At 40.0% G+C, this 27,366-nt stretch overlaps 1 protein-coding gene across 1 annotated transcript in view; it reads right to left on the bottom strand.

Annotated features, from left to right (window-relative positions):
- Positions 1-26,856, bottom strand: part of fam189a1 (family with sequence similarity 189 member A1) — a 260,106-nt gene extending 233,250 nt beyond the window's left edge. The window contains exon 1 of the mRNA XM_036584533.1: positions 26,665-26,856. Within this exon, the coding sequence (XP_036440426.1) occupies positions 26,665-26,790 (126 nt within the window). The 5' untranslated portion in view covers positions 26,791-26,856. The remainder of the gene's footprint in view (positions 1-26,664) is intronic.
- Between the last annotated feature and the right edge of the window lie 510 nt (positions 26,857-27,366).

Genomic DNA, 27,366 nt, shown 5'->3' with positions numbered 1-27,366 from the left:
ATTCTCCGTATATTAAAGACCTTCATGATGATGCTACTTTGCCCCCGAACATGTTCAGTGACAATATACATGCACGACTATACTGGCAGCTTTGAAGGATCCATCTGGCTGGAAAAAAATCAAGGACAAACACTGTTCAGTTATTTCACAGTTTTGATGTCTTCACAATTATCTGTAAAATGTGTGAAACAATAAAAATAAGCAAAATCATTCTATGAGCAGGTGTGTTTTAAACTTGGCTGGCACACTACGTGTGCATATATGCAAACACACATATGCAGACAATTACATCCACCTCCCAGCACGACTGCTTGTGCAGATGTCCCTGCTGTGGAAATGCAAGTCAGCTTTGTTAGAGCTAGAGAAAAATCTGACTTCTAAAATGTACAGGTTTTCACTGAGAGAAGCTGTCTCCAACTTGAACGGCCTCATTACGATAGTTAATGACACGTTCCTGCCCACATGCTAAAGTTAATTACGTGTGAAAGCACTTTGACATGTGATTTCAATCTCCATTAAAACTTAACAAAAAAACAGCACCCGCTAACCATGTCAAGCTCAAGAGAGCTCGACTTCCCTTTTCAACTCAAGCTCTCCATGCATTCCTGCCAACAAAAGGTGTATCAGGATCAACTTAAGACTAACAGACAAGTGCGCGTGGTGTGTGTATATGCCGTGAATGTTGCCTCACAAAGCACTGTGAAAGCAGGCTTTGTCCCCAGACTCTGAGTGAATGGACCTCTCCTTGTAGCCCCAGTATGAAACAGTATTGAGGCTATTCAGGCCTTTTACAGAGAAACGGCTCACGTGAGGCGTTCCGTCACAAGCGCTCTAGAGACAGAGGTCTCACATGAGCTCCAGGAGAAGCGCCTTGATCCAGCTGATGAAAAGAGGAATATTTATGAAGTTTAAACTAGAGGCTTCGCATGTGTGTGTTTAGGGATTCGTGTTACATGCAAAGAGAAAGAGGGAATTACACAGAATATAAATGAATGGTAAGAATAGACATACGCTCTAGGGATGGTGATCCAGGCACATTTCACATAGATCATTATTTATATTACGCCACATCCTTTGTTACGAGTATTTTACCTCACTGTGTGTCTTCATAGTACTGTCATAGAGCTGACGTAAACAGGCAAAAGGGCTGCACTATGCAAATGACAACCTAACACAGTCTTATCCGTTAAGGTCTGGTAGGGTTGCAGGTTTCTATTCCAAACAGGCAGAAGCACACCTGATTACACGTGTTTCATCAATTGGTCTCAGTCTTCAAACAACAGATCATAGCTGCCCTCAAAAAGCTAGGATGTGAACCAGGTGAGCTGCATTCCTGGATGGCTGCATCATCCAAAGATGTCCCAATTGGAAGGAAAAACATGCTTACATTATGACCATGTTTGAGGACGCCACCTAGTATCCTTCATAATCTACTGTCACTCGCACACACAAACACACACACACACACACACACACTCTGATCAGGCATAACATTATGACCACCTCCTCGTTTCTATGCTCAATGTCCATTTTATCAGCTCCACTTACTATATAGGTGCACTTTGTAGTTCTACAGTTACAGACTGTAGTTGATCTGTTTCTCTGCATACTTTGTTAGCCCCCTTTTACCCTGTTCTTCAGTGGTCTGGACCCCCATGGACCCTCACAGGGCAGGTATTATTTGGGTAGTGGATTATTCTCAGCACTGCAGTAACACTGACGTGGTGGTGGTGTGTTAGTGTGTGTTGTGCTGATACGAGTGGAGACAGCAGTCCACTGTCCACCTGCGTTGTTGGTCCATCCTGCAGATGTAAAGCCAGAGACGATAGCTCATCTCTTGCTGTACAGTATGAGCTAACCATCTTCTAGTCCTTCATCAGTGGTCACAGGACGCTGCCCACAGGACGCCGTTGGCTAGATATTTTTGGTTAATGGACTATTCTCAGTCCAGCAGTGACACTGAGGTGTTTATAAACTCCAGCAGCACTGCTGTGTCTGATCCACTCATACCAGCACAACACACACTAACACACCACCACCACCCAAATGTTATGCCTGATTGGTGTATGTATGTATATATATATATATATATATATATATATATATATATATATATATATATATATATATATATATATATATATATATATATGCTTTCGTTCAAAATGTTGAGTCACAATCATGGCGCTAAATGTTGAGTCGCATCTGAATTTCTACAAAGCCGAAGTTGGCTTTTATTTGGCTGCTTTTTGTTAGATTTTTTTTGGAATTTGGAAAATATTAGTCATTCACGCTTCAGTACCAGCTGGTCTATGGCTTTTTGTGCGGACAAGGCCGGGAGACCGTGATGCCGCTTGGCGCAATTATTTTTTTCAGTTTGAAGTGACTGAATACCTTGCACACAGATTTTTGCAAACGGACAATGTTAACTTTATTCTCTGTGTCAAATTTTTGATATGTTAATTTCTTCTTAGTGTTATTTGGCAGTTTATCACTGCTGCAGCAAATTTTGATGGCATCTCTTGCATCGGCGGATGTTTTCTTCTGGACTGTAATGTGGAAACTGTAGATAAATGGTACTGTTTCATGTTCTACCGCCAGTGACGTGGCACCAACATATTGTTTGTGTGTCATCTTTAGTCAAAGCAAACTTAAATACGGAAGTACTATATCCAAGACACCATAAAATTGTCATTAAAAAGTTAAAACATATCAATATGCACGTGTCACATGACACACATACTAAAAATGAAGTGATTTACTGCAGCATTAACTAGCAGCCTTTGGACTAGTTGTACCAACGTTAATGTACTTGAATTGTGCACAATGTGGCTGTTTTATCTGCATAAATACAAAAATCAGAGCAGATTCAGTATCAGTCTATACTAAATATTAAATGACTCAGATCAGGATAAAGGAACTGATTGGGAAATCCTCGGGTGATCCTCAAAGACACACACAGACAGACAGACAGACAGACAGCAAGCTGTTTTAGCTGCAGAATGAGAGTCTGGGTAGTCTGTCTGTGCATCTGCAATGTTTGCAATGCAAGGGTCAGGTGTGGTGCAATAGCACGTGTGTGTGTGTGTGTGTGTGTGTGTGTGCGCGTGCATGCTAACAGAGAATCTAGCTTTACAGTCTCTGAGCTGCACATCCTATCCCCCCAAAGCTCCTCTAGCCCTGGCTCTCCCTAAACATCCTGCTCACTGTGATTCCCTTAGAGTCGTCCCTTAGAGCTAATAATCATAGAGGACAGCTGTTTTAACGCTTCAGCTTCTGGATCACAAGGAGAAAGCAGAGTGAAAAGACTTCCATGCAGATATCATTTGTCTCTCACTGTTCCATTCCATTGTATTTACATTAGAACATAATATATAACTGTTTATTCTATATACACTAGCATTCTAAAGTTTGGAATCAGTGTTTTCAACAACCCATTTATGAAATCCACTTGGTTGCAGACTAAAAAAGTACATCATGGTATGAACACTTCTGAATGTTTCAGCATGTTCACAGTATACACACATCTTCTAAGCTGCGTATCCTTCTGGGTCGCGGGTGGAGCTGGAAACTATCCCAGCAGTCACTGGGTGGAAGGCTGTCACAGTACAGTGCATTTATATTACATTTTTTAAACAAAGCCATTTTCAATGCTTAAGAAAACCTATTGTTGTAGGTTAACAGTGGATTATTACTCAGGATCGTTCCTTCTCTTTTATTAAGAACCACATTCAACATCTGAATTAACTTTTAAATATCTTTTTTGTGCACATTAGTAAAAACAGAACGATACAATATATAGATAAACCTAGGACACAACCATGTAAGCATATAATGGCTTCTTTGAGCCAGGCAAAAACGGTGCTAAATATTGTTTCATATAAGAATTTCATGTCTCCTGCCTGTGTATTAGCTGGTTTCCATGGTAGGCTAAAGGTTAACCCCAAGAGATCAGCTGTTCCTCCCATATATCTCTCTAACGTTCAATAATAAACTAGACTAAAATTAACTTACAGTTAAAAAGTGGCAGATGAGGAATTGCTGAAACATCCCTGACTCAGATATTCAGCTAAACAGGCTAAGCTTAGTGCATTTTTTTGACGATGTACGTTGTGTTTTTTGTGCTCAGCTAAAGCATACCTGTGTAAAGGTTGTAACCAAACTAATACCACAGGAAAAATTTCAACTGGTTTAACAGACGAACTGGTATATCACCCACTACTAAGAAAAGTGAATAAAATGATTCTGATGATAGTCCTGTGCAACATCTTAGGTTTCAAATGATTAGTAGGAGCCTAAATTGTAAATAAATTTTAACGAAATATTGAATAGAACACGTAAAAGTACCCTTTGGCGACTAGTTTGTAATATTTAAATCAACACTGCTTAAGTTATTATTGTGTAAAATGTAACAAAAATTATTAATATGACAAATGATTACCAACGTTTCAACAGTAGTGTACATTCTGACTGTGTGTGTGTTCAGAACAGTGACCAGCACCTAGCTCTGCTTCTCTTTACTGAATCACTCTTCAAAGGCATGGACTGTGTGCATGTGTGTGTGTGTGTATGTGTGTATGTGATGTGTCGTGTTTGATCAGCAGAACCTGGCTGTAGGTCTGTGCCGGCCCATGGCCTAATGATGCCTGGCCCCTAGGAAGCAGTCAGATAGTTGACTTTTTAGTACAAAGCTCTGCCTCAGATCATGGTACCAAAAGGGTTTCCGCACAGTGGGGTCCGATGATCTTCATTTTTAAAGCATATTTCATTTTTTTTCAGATCCCAATAGATATTATTGTTCAATTAAAAACTCCGTAGACTGTAGATTGTAGATTTTGGCTTCTTTAAAATTTTTACAGTGCATATAATTTGTCCTCATGGTACTACTGAATAGTGTCCTGCTGTGCCTGCTTACAGTCGAACATGCTGAGCTTAAATATCTTTGAAGCTCTGCGAAAACTATGCAAAGGATCCCATTAATGTGTTTGTTCTTCTGTCTCAAACTTTCACAACTGTACTTGATGTTTCTGTGCAGAGCATCTAATATGAATTGCTTGTATCTGAGTCTGACTTCTTTAACGCTGTTAGGCCAGAAACTAATGCAAGTATGCAACGCAACTTCCAATTCCAAGCCAAAGTATTGTAAGCAACAGTCCTGTTGTACAAGTTTCTGAATGCTTATCAGCCAGGGACCTTTTCCAGTGTGAAATAAAAATCTAAAATATATCCCTCACAGATTTACATTAGTAAAATATCTATGATAATGTGTACAGCATGGGAGCACAACCTCTTCTTCAATCATGTTTTAACAATCAAGTGACCTTCTAAGTATCCAGGTCTCAATGCTTTCTCTGAGGGCTGTGCCCATTTTGGTATACTCTCACCGTTCTTCTTAGTCTAAACAAACTCATTGTACTGTTGTAAAAAGTGAGGCAATTAAATGAAAATTCTTGGCCAAAACCAAAAGAGATAACAATAAAAACAGTTTACATAAAATATCCTCACAAAAATGATCACGGTTCATCCATAGCTTCAGTATTTGCCATGAAATACAATGTCCTCAACAATGGAAAACGACTGTTCTGGCAATCCCTTCCATCATTTTTTAGCTATTCTTTGCACTTTGGCACTGTCGTTTGTAATTATTTTCAAAAACTGAAGTCCAAAAACTTCGGATGCCATTGTTGTGCCAGCAAGAGACCTTATAGCTTCTGTTCTTTAGCTTTATTCTGCGCACTGAGTAATTTTAAAATTACATCAAACCCGCAAAAGACAAGTCACTGTGTGATGTATTCTCTCTTAATACTTGAAGATGTACAGTCACTACAAATCGCTTGTCTAGTGTCCCTTGGAGAAACTGTGAAATGGTTCCACACAGCCATCCTTTTTTCTGTTTCTCTGTTGCTGCTTTAACTGCACCCCCTTGAATCCTAAGCTTTATAGCTGTGGTTCTCAAAGTAAGGTCCACAATCACATTTACAATGATGCATGCTCCAAAATGTTGGCCACCAAAAATGGTCAAAAATGGCATTTTTGATTTTCAGACTAAAATTTTCAGTGGCCAATATTTCGGTGCATCCTCAATTGTAAATAATAAGCCTGTAGAGCTCATTTTGAGAACCATGGCTATACAACTTAAGACACAACACAAATCAATGCGTCTGTAAGTCAGATCTGCTTTTACTCCCATCGTCACCACAGAAATAAACAAGGCCAAAGTTGTGTGCTACTTACCTGTTGCTTAGGTGAAAAAGGAAAGCCTGAATGTGGAGGATGCTTCCACTAAATCACTTACAGAGGAAGGGCAGAGAGTTTTTAGACCCTTTAGTCCAAACTGTGCCGCACACTGCAGCACTCAGAGTGCAGCCTGCACTAGCACTGAATGCGACATGTGAAGTTCAAAGTGTTTGCTGTTGTTTGTGGGTAATGTTTCTGACATTAAACACATGCACACAATCAAGCAGAATCACAGCCAATCACTGTCTCAATTAAAAAACTGGTTAAGACTGTGGAGAATGCGGCAACAATATCATCAAATCGCCCAAGCCTACAGCACAGAGACATCAGTGCTGCAGTATCTGCACTGCAGCCTCACGTGGGCCAAACCAGAGTGTCAGCAAACCGGCCTCTCTGCCAGCCGTGACGGACAGTTTGTGTAATGGCGGCTAATACGGCATGAGTGCGGTTAACCGCTCTGGCTGGTCTGATTACAGCCCCGCTGCTCAGCTCAAGCAAGCCTGAAGCCCTCATCTTTTTTGTCTGAAGCCGGTTAGGCTCATTTTTATGCGCCGGGCGTTCTGCCATGCTCCGGTATATATTAGAATATATCTCTGATTTGCTGTCATTATTCATAAAATACTGGCTGCTGTGAGGAGGGGAAGCTTGTAAAACTCCTAATCCTGCTGTAACTGGAAAGGGTTATGCACATAAAAGTCTGATTATTTGCTCAGAGCTTTTTATGCGGAGAGTATTCTATACATGGCACAAGGGACGTTGTTTTACTGGGGTGGGCTCTATCTTCGTCTGAAGCTTGTAAATAACAAAGAGCAATATTCTGAGTCGAGGGAGTGGAAGACATGAACAGAGATAATGTGATCAGGGACACCTGGCTCTAATTTTCAGATGTCTCTGGATGAGGTGGGATAGAATATGGTGAACAATGTAATTGACACAATGTTCCTCTCACCCCAAATGCAGTTAATCAATTAAGACATGCTTTATGTCATCTTTATCTCCTACAATGCTGATGTATGAAACGAGAATCCTGTATTGTATTCATGATAACCAGGAACTCTGACTTCAAAGTCAGAGCTTACTACTTCCTAACTCAAACCATTTAAGCAACTTCAGCTGTCTGAGGTTGGGACGCCCGGAGTGATTTAGCACTCATTTGGCTACTGTTGGTGTATAAAAAGCTCTTAAAGTTGTTTAAACCACGGTTAAAGAGTTGTTTGATTAGTGCCTCATTTATTTAAAAGTGGCTGCAGGCTATCCACTGTTAGCATAGCACTGAACATGACAAGAAAGCACATAGGTTGATTGAAAATCTTGTAGAGAATGACTTAAGCTTGAAATTATCCAACTGTATCATACAGAAGTAGCATCTCATACACAAACATCAACTAACAAGTCTGACTAAAAAGCTTAAAACACACAGCCACTTCTTGTTCTATGAGCACCGCCATGTTGATGTGCTGTCACAGAACTGCAGCACAGATAGTTTCTTGAGTCTTTTTAAGTGGGAATGATGAGTTGGATGGTTGTTCAAATGAATTTTTCCTACTTGAAAGTCAGAAATTTCCCAGTTCCCACATGGTCATGAACACAGCAGTGTACCCCACCAATCAGTATCAAACAAACAGTTTAAATGTTGAAATCATCATATTTGCCTCAAACTGTGTTGAGTTGTTAAGTAATCTCAAATTGATTTGCTCATATGTTTTCTGAGAGTGTATGACATACTGTTATATAGGTCTGTGCCAAGTGACGGTTAACTGCGTTACTGCAGTAACATTCCCCAGCGATGGTGAAAACTTGCTTACAGCCAGATTAAAAAAAAAAAATGTTCATTTATTGATGTACTTCATGCAAATCACAGCAAAAAGCAGTCTCCCCATATGTAAACATAATTAAAACAGAACTGAAGCAAAATGCGGCATGCCAAATACGGCATTGCCAGTTAAATGTGCTCGACAGATACCATGCCTGTACAAAAAGCTACCTTAAGTCATGCATTTTGGGAAAAAAACATGGTAAAATCAGGTAAAAAAATCATGCCTCAATTCAGGAAAAATGGGCCTTTTTAAACAACCTCAAGCGAAATGGCTTTGGATAAGAAGACATCAGGCTAAGCTAAGTGACCACAAGCTCTCAGACAGTGAAGTCTATGTGACATTCACAATTCTATTGTTTCTTATTAGATTAATTAGAGTTTGTGGCCAAATCAAAGATGACAATAAACTACAATCACAACTTCTCACAACTACTCAATCACTATTTGAGTAGTCCTCATAGCACCATTTAAGGAAACAGCATGATCCTTGCAATGTGAGATGAGAGATGAAAGATGAGGTGCATGGTAGCCTCGCTTAAAAACTCAGACTCCCTTGAGGAGGCTAACTAAAATGATAGGAAAAATGAGCACGCTTATAATGAAGAATCGCACAATGAGGGTGAATTACTGCTGACTGCAGACACCTGAACAGCTTGTGGGATCACTGGGGAGTCTGTAACACGCAGCGATTTCTGGAAGCACACAAAAAACGAGGGCACCATATAAAAGATTAATGACCGAGTCAGGCGTTAAAAGCCCTCATAATATTTTAGGGAAAAAAAAACATGGGAAAACTAGCCAATCTAATTATTTATTGGCTTCCAGTGAACTGTTCAGTATTGAACTACCCAAAGCTGGGTGGTTAACTGTAAATTCAGTAACAGAGGCTTCCATCCTGGGAACACATCCTGTTCCAGCATCGACTAATCCTCTCTACTCTCTTAAGTTCCCCAGTTGTGATTGGGTCCAAATGTAATTTCACTGTGAGTGGTGTAGTATCTGACTGGGTCCAAGCACCATGCGTGGAAAATAAGGGTCTGATTGACTGTGGTACTATGATTAGATAGAATGAAAGACAAATAAACCTCCATTTGAAATAACCTCTCTTTCCTCCCCTAAAAGGAAAGATTGATTCAAGCATGGGTGCTTGGGCCCTGGGCCATACTAGTGCATGCTACCGCCTGCAAATGTAGGCTAGGCATTGACAAGATACGCTTCAGCCAACACAGCACGACTGCACCACTGACAGCAAAAAGATCTACTATAACTGTCAGAAGCTTTAGAGCATGTTCCACCACTGCATGGTGCTACACACTTTCCCCCAATATACCTGCAAAAACCTTCCATTTTAAAATGCACTACTCTTCTCTCACTGTACTAACTAAAAACACTCCCAAAAAACAGCCTTACTGAACAAACATGGTCATATGGATTTATAGCTAAGGGACAAGTCTAAGAGTGTTAAACGATAAGGACTGAAACTGTTCTTTCAAAAACATTCATTCATTCATTCGATTTGGTCACGTAATAATGTCCATTGAGCTGACTGCTCAGTAAAAAGTAGAAAAGAGCTGTATTGAACCTTTCAGCAGAGCCTGCAGATACCACTTGTACTCTTTTTATTGTGAGAAAATGCCAGAAAAGACAATTTCCTTCTTCCAAAAGAGCCTCTTCACCAACATATTTTTTAAACACTCAACTGCAAAAGATCCAGCCACCCATCTCTTTCTGAATATTTGTCTGCTTCCAGATATTGGCAGAACTATTATTAAAAGTGCCCCAACCCTCCATACTCCTCTGTCTTTAATCACATTCTATATTCAGAGCCTGTAAAAGGCAATTTACCCAACACAGGAAATGAGCAACTCCCATCACGGCCCCTTCTCTCAGGCATCCCTCTCATTTGCCAATTAGCATGCAAAGAGAACTTAATTCGCACAGATAAATCCCCCAAACCACAACGGGTGCTTTTCAGCTCACATTTCCAGCCTTGGACTATAAATCACTAATCAAAGTTTAGACAGCGCCGAATGAATCTATATTAAAGCACGTCCACAGCTTGTTAGCGTTAGCATAACAGTTCTGGAACAACAGCGCGTTACTGGTAGAGCGAAGCTCATCCGTTTGAAGTTCCTCATGGACTGCGGATATGAAAGTGTTTCTTGTTTTATATAAAAGGCCCTCGGCTTTTTGGCGGTCCAGAACTGCCAAGCTCTGATTGCTCTCAGAAAATGACAATGGATTGAGGGGCTCAATTAACATGCCGTTTTCCTCATTTCTCTCACTGAAACCCACTTCAGTCGTTCAGAGGACGCCATATTCAATTAGCCAGCACCTGCGCTAAGATAGATGCGCTAAATTCTTCACCTTGGCAGAACATGCAGATAATATCATCCAGTTATTGAAACTTCATCACATACCACATTTGCGTTCTTTAGTAGAAGAGGGTTTGATTTGAATGTGATGAAAAGTTGGACAGTCTTATTCTGTGGAAAGACTTTTTTCAAGTCATTTCATGACATTGAAACAAACAGAAACAACCACTCAAGTCTGTTGATACAGTAGAAGTAAATCTAACTCAAAGTATAACTCACTAAGCATTTAAATATGTAATTACAGTCATATGCAAAGGTTTGAACACATTTAAATGTGCCATTTACTGCAAGTTTAAGTGCAGAATTTCTATTTTTTCCCCAATATGTTGAATCGAACAAATAAACAATAATTGTGCATTAAGATGTGCAGAAGTGTGTTTTCTGTAGATGATAATGATAGATTGAGGGGCTCAATTAACTCCTTAAAATCCCAGGCTTATTACATACTATAATAAAAATAATAATAATAATATTTTTTTCTTATATAGCACTTCTCATGCCGGTGGAAGCTCAAAGTGCTTTACAAACAGGTGACAAAGTGAAACAGTAATACAAGAAATTATAAGCATTAATTTAGAATCATATAAGAAAATGACACAGATCAAATTAAAAGATAAATGCCACGAGACGTAGAGTTTTAATTAAATGCTAAGTTAAAGAGATACATTTTTGTGTTTCTTAAAAGTGAGCACTGAGCTTGACTGTCTAATAAAAGGTGGAACTGAGTTCCACAGTTCAGAAGCATAATAACCGAATGAGGCCTCTCCATGTTTTCTGTATTTTACAGAAGGTATTTGTAGAAGGCCACTATCTGCAGATCTAAGATCTTGTGTTGGAACATAAACAGACAGACACTCTGTGATGTAAGCAGTGCCTAAAGGTCATTTAGAGCCTTAAAAACTAGTAGTAGAACTTTAAAATCTATTCTGAATGATACAGGTAGCCAGTTCTTTTAAAACGGGAGTGATACGATCTCTCTTTTTTGTTTTTGTTGGGATGTGTGCTGCCGCATTTTGTACGAGTTGTAAGGGATATATTGTTTTCTTAGGAAGTCCAGTAAGAAGAGCAAACTACTTTAGTGACTGTGTTTACATGTGGTATAAAACAGAGCTCAGAGTCTAAGATCACACCTAGGTTTCATACTTGATGTTGGGTATATGAAGCTAAAGGACCAAGTTTATTATAAAGCTGAGTTTTTGTACCAATGATCAGTATTTCTGTTTTTTCGTGATTTAATTGTAGAAACTTTTGCGACAACCACTGAGAAATATGACATACAGCTGAGTCTTGATCATCAGAAGGAATGGAAATGTATAACTGGGTGTCATCAGCATAGCTATGAAAAATTATATTCTGCTTCCCAATCACCTAGAGGTAGCATGGACGGAGAGAAAAGCAAAGGCTCTAAATCTGAACCTTGAGGGACACCAGAAGAAATGCCAAATCTTTTTAATGAATGATTTCTCATTCGAAGCAGGAACTGTCTATTACCTAAATATGATCTAAACCATTCTAAAGCTGTGCCTGAGAGGCTGACCCAGCATTCAAGACATTTAAGTTGGTTTAAAATCTTGTGGTTAACGGTATTAAAAGCTGCACTAAGATCTAATGAAACGGGAATTGAAGGATTTTGTGCATCAGTGCTGAGCCTGAGGTCATTCACAACGCAAACCAATGCTGTCTCAGTAGTATGGTTATAGAACGAAAACCTGACTGAAACTTCTCATATAACTAGTTTGAGTTTTGAGTTCTTACTAAAGCTTATTATTCAGTAACAACAGGGACGAGAGAAAAGAGAAATAAAACTGTGGGCCCGCTGGTGGGCCCTGGCCATTTAAGGGGTTAACATGCCACTTTTCTCATTTCTCTCACTGAAACCCACTTCAGTCGTTCAGAGGAAGCCATATTCAATTAGCCAGCACCTGCGCTAAGATTAGACTCGCTAAATTCTTCACCTTGGCAGAACACGAGCGGGTAATAACATTCAGTTCAGGCTGGGGATGCCTGCAATTTTCTCACCATGTTTTTTTCCACTGATCGACATCTTCTCTAACAGAATTAAGAACTCGAAAAAGTAAAGAGCGACGCAAGGGAAAAGATTCAGGTCAACACATACAACCTCAGTCTGAAGCAAACAAAATAATCCATTTACATTCTATTACGATCAAAGCGATGGTTCAAGGCTGCCACTGGTGCCATCGTCCACTTGGGGCTCAGAAAAAAGCAAATATTTGAATGACATTTGAATTATTTTTCCAGATCCAGGCATAAGGCAGTCTGAGGCTATGGCATCCATTAGAGGTGTGGAGAATCAGTTCTCTCGAGTCCAGCCAGCTGACCCATCCAATTCAGTCATGACTTGCTTTCCTTTCACATTTCTCTTTCTCTCTCCATCTATCTTTGGCCTGGTTCCTCTGCTCCCATGAGGCTTCGCTCACGCCCCTCGGCCAACCAGCCAATCAAAAGCAGCCAGTCTGCACACAATGACTTTGTTACCCATCAGCCCCCCACACACAAAGAAGCCAACAGGAGCAGTGTGACGGGAGACGGTTTCAAAGCTCAACAGAAAGCCACATCCTGAATTCTGGCCAACACTAACAGACTGAGACACTACAAATAAGCTGGTCTTCAAAGACCCCACGGCTCTGCATGAAACACATTATCAACAACACTGGTACTTAATCAGAGCCAATGATAGCATGTTAATGCATGACAGCGCATCCAAAATAATGGCCTTAGAGAGTCTCTCTCTCCCATACAGACTACACAGAGTATACATGTACTGTAAACGTGAGCGACCACAATGAAAGCATCTGATTAAAGAGGAGGAATAGTGGGGTAGTGAGCGCTGTGGGGGGTGACAGTGTTTTTATTTAGTGGGGTGTGAGGAAACTGTGTTTTTATCTGGGCATGTTTAATGTGGAAGGGACTGGTAGGAAAAAAGCTGTGAGGCATTACAGGTCTGAGACTGGTTCTGTTTGATCTGGAGACCACGAGTTAATCACTCCGCTTACTCATTTCCTCAGCATATCACCCTCCATCCCCAAACAAAAACCACATACGTGAGTGCACATGTGAACATACGCAGACACATTTTCATTAATATACTTGTGACTAGACTTAGACTAGTAAGGTGTAGCAAAAATATATTCTTGAAACTTTACCACATACCTTATTTGTGTTTATCAGCATTTGCAAAGAGGATTTGATCTGAATGTGATGAAAAGTTGTTGCATGTACAGTCTTGTTTTGAGTAAAGATTTCTGTCTTTGTCATTTCATGATACTGAAACGAATACAGAAATAGACACTCAAATCTTTTGATACAGTACAATCTAATTGTTTGCATAACTTACTAAGCATTAAATTTCAGTTGTATGCAAAGGTGCGAACACCAGTCAAATGATGTTTTGTTGATTTACTAAGTGAAAATAAGTTAACACAACCTCTTCAGACAACAAACTTAAATATGCCATCTTTCTGCAAAATTTTAGTGCACATTTTGTATTTTTTCCCCAATATGTTAACCCTTTAACATTCCATGCTTATTACATACTAAGCCTTATTATTTAGTAACTACAGGGACTTCAATGCAAACTAGTGGAGCTTTTCTTAGGTTACAGAAGTGTGTAATAAACGTTTTCTTAGTAAGGGGTTGAATTTGCTTGGTACGGGATTAGATTCAACAACAGTAATTGTGCATTAAAACGTGCAGAAGTGTGTTCTCTGTAGAGAATGTGTTCACATACTTTCATTTAGAAGTTCACCAAAACATGTCATTTGACCAGGGCTGCCGTAGCTTCTGCAAACATATCTCTGCTGTCGGAACAAAACCACGTATCTCCATTTTTGTCGTTTCAGTTTCTGACATAATTTGAAAATGCCTGTTGCCCTTTACATTGTGGGTAAATTTCATGATGAATAAACCAAAAGAAATGACCCAAGATTACTTGGAAAGAAGTCTGGTTCCACTGACTTACATTAAAAGTAAAGTACGCTTTTCCTTCTCTTGAAAAGTTACCGTTTTGGAGATACGTAACTACTAGTGATGCATGATGATACTGGAATCGTATCATTACCAGCAGATAATTGCTTTTAAAAACTTCCCAATATTTCAAACAGAAGAATGTTTTGGCGATGCTAGGTTGTTACACTAAAATGTCATAATCCAGGTACACTTAATAAATGTTTTGCCTCTGCGTCGGCAGATCAGTACAAGAAAAAAACAGACGCTGTCCTCTGCCCACAACTGCCATTTCAGTGCATCACTAATAATTACATTTAACTAGCATAGCTAAAGTTATAACTTATGAAGTTATTTATATCTGTTGATTTCAAAGGGTCAACTAAATGTCTTTAATCCTAAACCTAATCATGACACTGAGTAAACATAACTACTGCAGAACTTAAGCCTAAAGCTATAAAACGTAAGTCAAAAACTAGACCTAAACATAATCAAATGAATAAATGTTCCCTTCTATTAAAAAAAAAAAAGATACGGTAAAGGACATAGTGTCCTTTAAGAGGCAGATTTTATTGGATCTTTACTCATTTTACTGTCCTTGGGAACACACACACACACACACACACACACACACACACACACACAAACAAATTAAATCCATCATGAGCCTGTAAACTCATTATGATCAAATGTCAGCTCCAGAATATGGGATCCACATCAGCCTTTCAAGTAATCCCACACACAGCACCGACCAAAAAAAAACACACACACACACACACACTTCGCAGACAAAGTACTGTCTGACCGGCAGCTTTAACTCTAAGAATGCTGTACGTGCTTATGGTCTCTGATGTCCTCTTTGATTAAGATGACAGGGAACTGCTGAAGGTCACAACCCTCACTGTGTACTTCACATGTAGAAAGAGACAGAAAGAGAAAGACAGAATAAGAATGAGAGATAGACAAACATAATGGGAGAGTGAAAAGAAGAGAGAGACAGACAGACAGACAGAGAGAGAAAGAGAAAGAGGGAACAAAAAGAAAAGATAAGAAAAAAGAGAGAAAAAGTGAGAGAGAAAAAAGAAAGAGAGGGAATGACAAAGAAATGAAGATAAAGATAAACAGAGAGAGGAAGAAAGAGAAAGAGAGGAAACAAAGAGGAAAGATGAGAAAAAAGACAGAAAAGGTGAGTGAAAAAAGAAAGAATGACAGTGAGAGATTGAGATTGAGAATGATAAACTGAATGAGAGACAGGACAGGAAAGGAAGAGAGAGACAGACAGATAGAGATGAGAGGAGGAGAGAAAGAAAAACAAAGTGAGAGAAAAATAAAGAGAGAAAGAAAGGCACAGAGACGGAAAGAGGATGAGAGAGATAAACTGAATGAGAGAGAGAAAAAAGAAGCGATAGAGACAAAGAGAGAGGAAAAAAGAAAGGGAACAAAGAAAAAGAAAGAATGATAAAGTGAGACAGTGAAAGTGAACGAGAGAAAGATAAACTGAGAGAGAGAGAAAAGCTTAACAGGGGCATGGGGCTCATACTGATAGGCTTTGCTCAGTAGCCTCTCTACCTCTGTCTCCTGCACTCTTTGTCTTTCTCCCCCACTGGAACACGGCACTGCTGCCTGTGAGAGTTATCCAGCAGGGAAAGAAGGATGAATGAGTGAAAGTGTGCAGCATTTTGGTGCAAAGCTCAGGCCTGCTGAGATGGCAACACATGGCAGGACGTGGGACCGTGTGTATGTCCTGTATGTCTTACATTTATGTTACAAGAAATTTCTAAGCCTAACCACAACCTCACTGACCCAAAACAACTGCTTTTATCCTTTAAGTGTTATTTTTCTGTTGGTCATGATAGAGTGAGGGAGAGATAAAGACAAAGAGTAGGTTTTCCTATACTGCTAGGATATTTTCGTACTAAAACGTATGACAACACTAGACAGGAAACTGAAGACTGAACCAGACCTGCAACAAGAACGGCTGCAATCACAGTCAGTGTGTGGCTGAAGAGACAATGTGCTGGTCCTCCTGCTATCATTGCTCAAAATACTGTCACAAGGTCTACACTGTATGTGACCAAAGTGCTTTTTATTCGATGGAATGACCAGGTTATAATATTTCCACAGTGAAAAATTCCTGACACTTTTAAAAACAATGAACAGTGTTTATTGAGAACAGTCTGTTGAAGCATTCTCGAGCTGATGTAGTGATATCTGTCATAAAGGCATATTGGTTTTTAATGGAGTGTCGTCTGAGGGATCGACTACCACAGACGTTCAGTTGTGGTTTTCAGCTGTGCGATTTTGATGGATTTTCGGAATCTTTTGATGATATTATGTACTGTAGAAGGTATTTACCTAGTGATTGCTTATTGAGGAATGTTGTTCCTAAACTGCTGGATGATTCACTGATGCACTTTTTTGGCAAAATGGTGAGACTCAACCCAACCTTGGTCATTAAGGACTAGGCCTTTCCTGGATGCTCCTTTTATACCCAAGCATCTCACAACATTAAATTGTCTCTGTCCCAATTTTTGGAATGTTTTATGTATTTCCAAAAAAAAGAATATGTTTACATCTACTCAATAACCCGATCATAATCGGATTTCTGCAGTTATCTGATTATTTAAATGGTCATGTAAAGAGCATACTCCAAAGCCTTAGATCGGAGTAAGGTCTAGAAATCCCTTTAAGAAATCCTATATAGAGAGCTGGATTTCAGCTCAGTAATCAGATTTTATACTGAGCACGTATACTCTTGCTCTGATTTCTTTCAGATAACTTAGTCTGTGCGTGTGCAAAAACTGACGGCAGTACTGGAAATAAGCAAGCAGTTTTGGAGTGATGCTGAAACCAACTACATGCTTGACGAAATGAATAAATATTCTTCATCTTCTAGATGATGTATGTTCATATTTTCAGGTAAAGTGTCTCGATGCTTAAAAAAAAAAAGCCGCAGTATGAAGTTTGAGTTTACATTACGTTTACGTCACGTTTTCTTCTGTGAGTTTATTGGCCGGTTGTAAAGCAGGAATCTGATTACTTTCTGACTCATGTAAACCCGAAGTTTCCCATTATCTGATTACTGAAGTGCATGTTAATGTGTTGATTAGATTACTGACAAAATCTGATTTTCTTGCCCTGCAATGGACTGGCGACCTGTCCAGGGTGTATCCTGCCTTCCGCCCAATGACAGCTGGGATAGGCTCCAGCTCCCCACCGCGACCCAGAAGGATAAGCGGTTTAGATGATGTATGTATGTATGTATCTGATTTTCTGCAGTTACTGGATTATTAAGTGCATGTAAACGCATGCACTCAATGAAATTGATAAGCTAAAACTTGATCTTGATCTCTTGTATTTGTACTGTTTGTACAGAAACAAAGATGGTCACCACATAATAATATAAATACTGACTCTAAAACTGATCTGAATAATCTAGTATTTACATTGTTAAGTATTACAATGTAGGGCAACATAAAATGTCTGCATCTATATACTAAAGTGTGTAAGTGCATGCAAACACACTGCAACAAACACCACCTCAGCTATTTATGCTGGCACATATGCCCATGAGAGCATTTATCCTTGAGTAGGGTGTAACGTCTGTGTGTGTCTTTGCGTGTGATTATATATAACTCTCTTTCAAAGTGGAGCACAGTGCTGACTTCTCAGGCTGTAATGAGGGGAAACTGGCAGTCTACACACACGCACCATCCTCACATGTGCTTACGGGGTGCCGGCGTGCTCTGAAGGGCTCCTGAGCACGATCCTCTTTAAGTGAACGCTTCTGAAGAGCGCGAGACGGCCTGCTTTTCTGCTCCCAGTCACAAAGCAGCCTTGAGCCTTGAGTACACACACACAAACACATTCTTTCCACATATAAAACAGTTACGCTCAGCTGCATTCTGCACACATTATTATAACAGAATTATTAACCAACAGTCTCACAGAATATAGTATAAAATATTCAAAATGTTTGTAGGAGTCAGTAAAGGACCCATATCCTACATTTTCTTTGAATTTTACTCGGTTTCCCTGAGATCGACTTATAACATTTCTGTGGTTTTATATACCAATATGGTTATAATCCATACTTACATGACTTTTTAACATCTCTTCATCCCTGGCTGTTTTTGTTAATGTGCTTTTCAGACTGATATGTAAATTACCTCTGTTCTGTTTGGCTGCCCTTGAATGTGCCATTCAAAAAGGAGCTGAAACACTCCTTATAACTTATCCTATCCTATATCCTTATCCTACAGGTTGAATGGGCAGATATATGAAAATGTGTTGTTTCTGGTGACATTACAAAAACAACAAATTCACAAAGGGCTGTTTTTATGGCTTAGTATCCGTATATGGACTGGGGAGTGAATGGTACACTTTAACAATTTACTTTAACAATGTTTACATAATACATCAAATCCTATATTTCAAAAAGTGATGCAAATTCAGTTTTCCATAATAGATAATATATAACAATATATAGCACCAAAAAGGTTTCTGCTATTGTTACAGTGTTAAGCTTGTAACAGAAGAACGCTTTTTGGCTCTATATAGAACAATTTCCAAAAAGGTTTGATATAGAACTATATACAACACATTTTCCATCAATCTGAAAAAGCATTTCATCGTGCAAAGTACCATTTAAGCATGCACATGGCTCAGGGTTCTAAATAGAACCAGTGCCTTTATTAAAGAACCCTTCAAGAACAATTTTCTTTTAAGTGTGCATCAGTCCAGAGTGTATACAACTAAGCGTATATCAAAAATGATGAAATTCTACTGCAGCATTTTGAAGTAACTGTTACCTAAAATCACCAGATTGTTCAAACAAACTAGATCATAAGTAAATAATAAACACGTCTACATGCTCATTTAAAAAAAGGTAGGCCAAAAAAGCAAAACATATCAGTCCAGAAGTTACAAACATCGGATTGGATTCCGATAATTAAAGAACTCAGATTGGGACTGAAGGCAAAACTTGATCAGGACCACTGCTGATAACCCCTATGTATGGGTACTGATGGAGTTATCACAGTAGGCTATGCCAGTTTTCTCTCTCTAGACTGCTCAGTTTTAAAAGAATGAGACCTTTCAAGCTCATTTCAGGTGCTGATAAACTCTATATGGGACAAATGACATTAACTTTGTGACTGATGAGCGTAAAGCTTATGCAATAACTGCTCAATTTACATCACAAAGGGAGCAATTCTGGTAAAGTACATGTAAAGAGTGAAAAGTTTTTCACAGGGCCTACTTTGTAAGTACATATGGTGTGCCCACAAGACTAACATTAACCTAATTAGAAAGCAATCACAGATTTATGTTCCTTGAGGATTTAAACTTCACAGACTTCCATTACTCAATCTTATAACTTAATAATAACTTAATCACTTTGCATTGTTTTCCATGTGGTAAGTGAATAATAAGCCTAAGGACATGGACATACAAAAAAGCTTAAAGGGTTAATGAGCACCACAGAATAGCGTACACGAAAAGTGAAATGTAGACTTTTTAACACATGACTGCCGCACACTATTTTGAGCTGTAAGAGTTCTGTCACCTTACTGCCATTTCTCTGCCCCCACTGATGATTTTCTCAACCTGCTGATAATTAGCTTTGGCTGGGCACATATATGTGATCACACTATTTTTAAGCACAGTGATATCACGTGGCTTGCTGGTAACTTAACGTGTCAACAACGTTGATAAATGTTCAAGTCAAGGCAAAGTTTGTTTATATAGCGTTTTTTACAACAGGCGTGCTTTTTTATGGCTATGACTATGAGTATGACTATCTTCATAAACCTAAAGTAATTTCCAGCTACTGCAATGCAGTGAATTTGTTTATCACTAAAGCACATCCAGTATGAAGTATCATTTTCAAGCAAAATATGAGTAATCTAACAGGTTACACTGAACAGTGCTTGCGGGAAAACTACATTACCCCTCAAAATGATACGCAACCAGTGTTGGCTTTTTCAAATGCTTTGAAAAAATAGCGTTGGCTGTACACAGAATGTGTATGAAAAATAAATATGAAAAAATATTACTGAATTATAAAAAAGTAATGCAAACAAAATGCTTTAACAAAATACACTTCTTTTTAAATGGAAAGAAATTTCTCTATGGTTAACTTTGGGCAAATAAGAGAAACGTGATTAAGTGATTAACTACACAAAAGAATATGATTACTTGTGATTAATTATTTTGCTCATTTGACAGCCTTGGTTTTTTTTTCACTATTAATAATTCTGTAACCACTATGACGCTAATTTGTGTAATTATCAGAGTGAGGAAGTGAATTGCAGTTTAGGAGTTTAGGGGATGGAGGGTGTGTTCATGGCTCATGGCAACATGGTCAAACATAAAATGGCTGCACACACCAGCTTGTCCCTTATGAATACTAATGAGTGCAAACTCACACACACGGACACATGCACACGCACACACACCTGCCTCCTCGATTTGCACTGGCCTCCCTGCTGTGGACAGCGATGGTGCGCAGCTTCTTTATGTTTGACTGATGTTCCAGCTGAGAAGGAGGGATGGTGGCTTTTAGTAAAGGAGAGAGTGAGCAGGAAAGGGAAGGGGGTAGAGTTGCCATAGCTGTACCACTGTTATATTATGCTCCTTTCTTCCTGTTGTGATCTTTTCCTTTGCTTGCCTCGTGTTGAATTATTTCTTCCCTTTCTGTTGTATTCCTCTTTCTTTAAAATGCTATGCTATGCATTATTTTTCTTGGAGTTACATTCCTTTTTCCCTTTTTATTTATATAATTCTTTCTATTCATATCATTTTATTTTGTTTCCTTTGCTGTTAGTTATCATGCTGCTTTTCTTTTCTGTCCTTTTCTTTCCTGACAGTTATGTTTCTTTGCTTTTTTTTCCCTTCCTGTGAGTTCTTTTGCTCCTTTCCTTTCTCCTTTCTTTCCTCTAAGTTGTTACACTCCTTTCCTTTCCTGTCAGTTAATATGCTTCCTCCCTTTTCCTCCATTTCCTAATCTGTCAGTTGTTACGCTCATTTATTTTCCTTCCCTTTCCTGTCAGTTGTTATGCTCATTTCCTTTTCCTTCCTTTCCTGTGAGTTGTTATGCTCATTTCCTTTTCCTTTCTTTACTGTCAGTTGTTATGCTCATTTCCTTTTACTTCCTGTCAGTTGTTATGGTTTTCCTTTACTTCCTTTTCTGAGAGTTATGCTCCTTTTCTTTCCCTTCCTTTCCTGTCTTGTCAGTTGTAACGCTCATTTTCCTTCTCTTCCAATTAGTTGTTATGCTTGTTTCCTTTCCCTTCCTTTCCTGTCAGTTATTATGCTCCTTTCCTTTCCCTTCCTTTCCTTTCCTGTCAGTCGTCATGCTCATTTCCTTTCCTTTCCTGCCAATTGTTACGCTCATTTCCTTTCACTTCCTGTCAGTTGTTATGGTTCTTTCCTTTACTTCCTTTTCTGGGAGTTAGGCTCCTTTTCTTTCCCTTTGTGGTCTTTCCTTTTTCTTCCCTTTATGTCCTTCCTTTGGGTTGCATTATGATCCTTTGCATTCCTTTTCCTTTGTGTCCATTCCTTCCCATTCCCTATGCGCCCTTTTTCCTTTCCTTTGAGTTATATAGTGATCAATGGTTTTCCTTTGCTTTCATTTCCTCTCTGCTGCATTATGTCCTTCTCTTATCCCTTTCGTTGCCTTAAATTCCCTTCCTTTAAATTCCACCTGTCTCCTCTTTCTGTTCATATTCCGAGGGCATGGTTGGTGGTGGCTCAGTAGCATGTGTTTGTTGTAGGCTAGCAGCTCTTTGAGTATGGATCTGGCCTGCAGCCTCAGGCTCTGAGCAGTGGAGTGGAGCTCCAGCGGGAGGGAGGAAAGCCCTCAGCTCCAGTATAATGCTCAGAGGAACTACCTCGTCTCACACACACTGTGCATCAACAAAGGGGAGTGAGGAGCACATTTCACTAATGTTAATTCACACATATGAGCATGTGAGATAAAAGTGAATGAATGTGCTAGTCAGTCAGTGAATTAAGTATCAATGATGGAGTGAAATGAAACTACATTCTAGAAGCACACCCCTAACAACCCACCACCGCCCCCCCTCCTCCTCCCACACATACATACACACACTCCTACTGTGCTTTGGGTGTACGCACTCCCAAAGGACTTCTGTGGTCACCAGTTCATTGTACCAGTGAAGCGACCTCAGGGCTACTTATGCAAACCAGCCACAACTAATACCTTCTGTTGATATTGTATGCTTTAAAGTATGCACTGTGTCCTTCCTTTCCTTCCATATTACTAAAACATACGAAACATCCACATTACATCAAATATATCACATCAGTTATTGGCAAAATTAAGTCAACTGAAAGACCAAACTTGGGTGATGTAATATATTTAATTCATATGGAGATGATGCACACATTTGAATCAAGCAAATTCAAGGCATCATCTCTTTTAAAGCACTCATCATTTGCACAGGCGCTGATCTGCACAATGCAGGCAAACAAAACGAGTCATTACAAAGCCACATGGAACTATAATCCTGCCTCTATTTTCCTTCTGCACAAAAGGAACCATCCATTCCCCATGAACCAAGCTTTGCATGACAATCTATAAAACACATGTAATATCAAATCACACAGATAAGTGAAGCAGTGGGCTTTCTCCGAGGGACAAGTGGTGTTATCAGGAGCGTTCCAGCCGTACACTGATTAGTGAGCCACAAGACTTGCTTTTTCACCTCCGACCTCCAGGCTGTTTATCTTCACATATACAGACACAAGCACAACCATCCCATCTCCCCCATGGACCTGCCCTTGCATCCCTCCTTTTTTCCCCCATCCATATGCAATTGATGCTAGGCCCCACCCATCTCTGGCAGAAAATCATGGATGTGTTGCCTCATAAATATTTACTGTCACCATCATGAAATTTTAAAGCCCCAAAAATGCAGTTAACGCACCACAGCTCTTTACATCGAACCCTACAGATAAATTTTAGTGTCACTCTCACAGCTTTCTGGGACAGAGGAGGGTGTTGGTGCATAAAGGATAAACAATAGCTATGTGGAAAGATTCAGCATCACTTTCATTTATTGAGACACAAGAAAGGTCACATGAGAAAACTTTATATCTCCATTTTTTATCATTTGATATTGCTATCTGTCCTTTACGTTGTATGAACCTTTCACGACGACTAGATCAATAAAAATGGTTCAGAATTAAGAAGTAACTTTTTTTCTTTCTCTTACTGTTCAGAGATACAAGTTTTTGCATGACAGCGACAACAATTTTTACAATTTTTATAGACTCCTTTTATATGACCATGAGAATCTTTGCACAAATGTAAGAAAAGTAATAACAATTTAGTTAGGCTACTGTATATTCTTCAAAAATGCAATCAGATTCTCACAGCAATGTTCCAACATCTAGTGTAACGTCTTCCCAGAAGAACAGAGGCTGTTACTGCAGTAAAAGTAAGACAAACTCCTAATTACAACCCCTGATTTCAGAAGAAATTTCGGACAAACAGGCGTCTGTAAACTTTTGGACATGCAGTCTCCAGTCTCTTATGTCGGAGTTAATGACCGCGTGGTAGGGTTGACACTTTGCTGTCTAAAATCGCTAAACGACTGAATTAATCATTGAAGTTTAAATGCAATGATAAGAGACAACATGCTGGCAGGTTGCCACTGTGGGTTCAAAAAGTTCAGCATGGAATGAGAACATTGGTGAGTCAACATTTCAAACGCATACGTTAGTTGTTTCATATTTGCATTTTACAGCTATGTACAAGTGGAGAAAAACCATTTCCCATTGTCAGGATATGAAGACATTCAGTCTTCCATTACAAAATCACGGCTGTTTGTAACAGTCAAGAGAGTTGAAAGATTGGCACTACAAGGACACGTTCCATATGAAAAAGTGAACCGAGAAGCAGTGCGCGGTAATGTGCGGTGAAAAAGAGAGAACGACAGATAAGAGTGGGGAAAATAGCTGAGGGAGGTAGAAAGCGGCTTGAGCCTCTAAGTGCTGGAGCTCAGGCATCGATAAGGCCACATGGAGTAGGGCCTCAAATCATATTAGATTTGGTTGAGCCACGCTGAGACTTAGTCGGTGCCAATAGCAGTTTTATCCTTGCAGAGCCTAGCGGCTGCTCTGGGACCCCTCGCCCCTCCACGACACTGACTCCCTCTCAGCGCGCAGTGTGCCAAAAGCAGGATGACAGCCCAGATGCCGCACAGGCAGGCAGCCAACGACACTCGTCTCCTAAATGCAGTGAGACAGTCGAGAAGGGTAAACATAAACAATGTTTTCTAGTTTATACCTGATAATTGTTCAGCTGCTGTACAAGGCTCCGAACAGATGAATCAGAAATACAGTAAAAAGAGCTCCATCAGTTGGCTGTGTGATAGAAAACAACCCAGAGTGGGACCAAACCCTTACCTACCCAAAAAAGAAGTAATACTTTAAAGACAGAGTACAATCATCTATACATCATCTGAACACAAGTGAGGGGCTCCATTGCAACGGCCTTCAAATCACCTTTACACAACTCCACTACCCCCTGCCTTTTACTTTCCTTTTCCATTACAACAACCCCCTGGACGTAACAGATGTTGATCTGGGTCATGGCACTAGAAAAAGTGACTACACCACGGGTAGTCTCAAACCCAGGATCTGTCAGGTCATAAATAAATGTTCTAACCAAGTGGCCTATAAGAACAGAACATATCAGTGTTCTTATGTAGGATAATGTAATGGGCCTTCCAATACACTGCCATAAAAGGCTCAGCCACAGGGAAACACTTCTAGTTTCACTTTAAAAAGAGATCTGTAAGTGTGAATAACCTTTGAAAGGTTTAAAGCAGGCATCAGCAACCCAAATGTTACGAAGAGTCAGGTTGTCCTTTCAACAAAAATCAAACCACCTTGGGAGCCACAACATTATACGTCCATTTTACCATTTTGTCTATGAATGTGGCTCAGTATGTGCTAATGTACTAGTATATGCTAAAAAAAATATAATAAACGAAAATCCAGACTTTGCTTTAAGCTTTAGCTCAGCTATAGCCACTTTTCTCGCATCTTGCAGGAACTTTTTCGCAAAAGTGGAATAGTTTCTTGTAAAAATGTGCCTCAGCGTTTTTTACGAGGCTGAAGTCAGCTTCTCATTCGCCAGCTTCTTTATTGAACTTTCCCATTCCATCTTAAATTAATGTAACTGCTGCACCATTTAAGGTGAACCAGGAGAATTCGAACGAGGAGCTGACTTCAGCTTTGCAGCTTTTTAGTGTTTGACAGGTTCTTGTTGCAGATTAAATATGTCAGGAAACTAGCTGAAGTGCTAAAAAATGCAATATCCAAGTCCATTCGTCTCCAAAATATTGATGTTTCTCTTAAATCTTTCTCTTTACCTTTTCGTTAGCTGCTAGCTAGGCGAGATTGTTGTCTGTGCTGCTGTGGGACCAACAGTCTGCATGCTAACCTTCAGGGTTAAAGGTTGGTGAATTAGCAGTTACACATTAACTTCAGCATTTAAGATCATTTATTGTTAAAACTGTGTTAAAACGATCAGCAGAGCTTTATTTTACTGCAAAGAAGGATTATTTTATTTTTATCTAAAGATATAATTCTGCTGTGGAGCCACAACAAGGCAGTAAAAGAACTGCATGTGGCTCCAGAGGCGCATGTTGTTGAGCCCTGGTTTAAAGTAATGCAAAAGGTAATACGCCAATTTAGGGATTCTTCCTAGAACCTTCATATTGTGTAGAAGGTCTTACCAGAAGACCTTACTACTTACCACTTACTAGAATTTACAATATGTAGAGGTTCTTTAAACTTTAAAAGGATATTCATGTATCTCAATTTAAACGAACCATTCATTGAAAAGGTTTTAGGGTCCCATAAGTGGTTATTCTATAGAATTCCACTGAACAATTTTTGTCAGCAACACACCAGCAGGAACGACAAACACTATATTTTAGTCAATAAAATAATTTAAAAAGATGTATGCAACAGAAAAAAAGTTTAAGACGAAAAACGAGGCTAGCAGATATGGATAAGTGTGCTAATGCTAATTTAGACTGTCAGAAGGCGCGAACTCCACAACAGCACGTGCGCTCGCTCGCTCAGAGCTGCTGAGTCTGCAGAAAGCCTCAGGCGGAGAAAGCAGGGAAAGGGCAAAGCGCTCATTCATGAAGAGAGAAGAAGGCAAAAACAGACCCCCCTCCCCCCCGCGCGCGCACACCTTAGAGCGGGTAATAATAAACGAGAGGAACTCACCGAGAAGCCAGCCCAGAAGGGGCAGGAGTGCCGGACTCTGGGGGAGGTAGTGAGGGCTAAGGCGGCGAAGCTCACGGCCAGTATGAGGCTGCCCAGGACCATCTGAGCGACGCCGAGAGAGAGCATGATCCGAGTCCGCGTCCTGAACTCCCTCAGACGGGAGAGGCTGCGGGCCAGAGACACGGGGCTCAGAGAGCGAGCCCTGGGCACAGACGCCACAGGCATGACTGCGACGAGAAAAAGAGGGAAAAAACACTCCAAACTTCGGTATAAGTGAGAGGCGAGTGGACGGAGACAAGCTTTCAGTTTTTAGCCCCCGGTTCTCCTCGACACGGAGGACATAAAGACGAACTGGCTGCAGGCTGACAGAAGGCAGATACCATCCCTGAGGGATCTGCCTTTAACGGGCATAAACGGTGGAAAACGCGTCCTCTGCGCTTCTCCTCTGTTTTCCCTCACCGCGCCGAAGGTTTGCGCAGTCCTTTCAAGCAAGTGCAGAGGATAGAAACGGCCGAGGAACCGCACGCAGATACGTCACCTACTTCGAGGAAACGAGAGGTGATCCGTCAAAAACCGTCTCCAGGCATCATCACGCTTCCTCCTCGCCGCGGTCACCACAGAGGAGTGAAATCAGCCGCTTCACCTCGCAGCCGTGCTGATGAAGGGGAGGATGGCTGCGGGGTGGATGGTGTGAGGAGGAGC

Source organism: Colossoma macropomum, unplaced genomic scaffold (assembly GCF_904425465.1).
Source record: "Colossoma macropomum unplaced genomic scaffold, Colossoma_macropomum, whole genome shotgun sequence".
In the NCBI taxonomy this organism is placed as follows: Eukaryota; Metazoa; Chordata; class Actinopteri; order Characiformes; family Serrasalmidae; genus Colossoma; species Colossoma macropomum.
The sequence above is the reverse complement of the archived record's forward strand: the minus strand, read 5'-3'. Positions and strand labels throughout refer to the sequence as shown.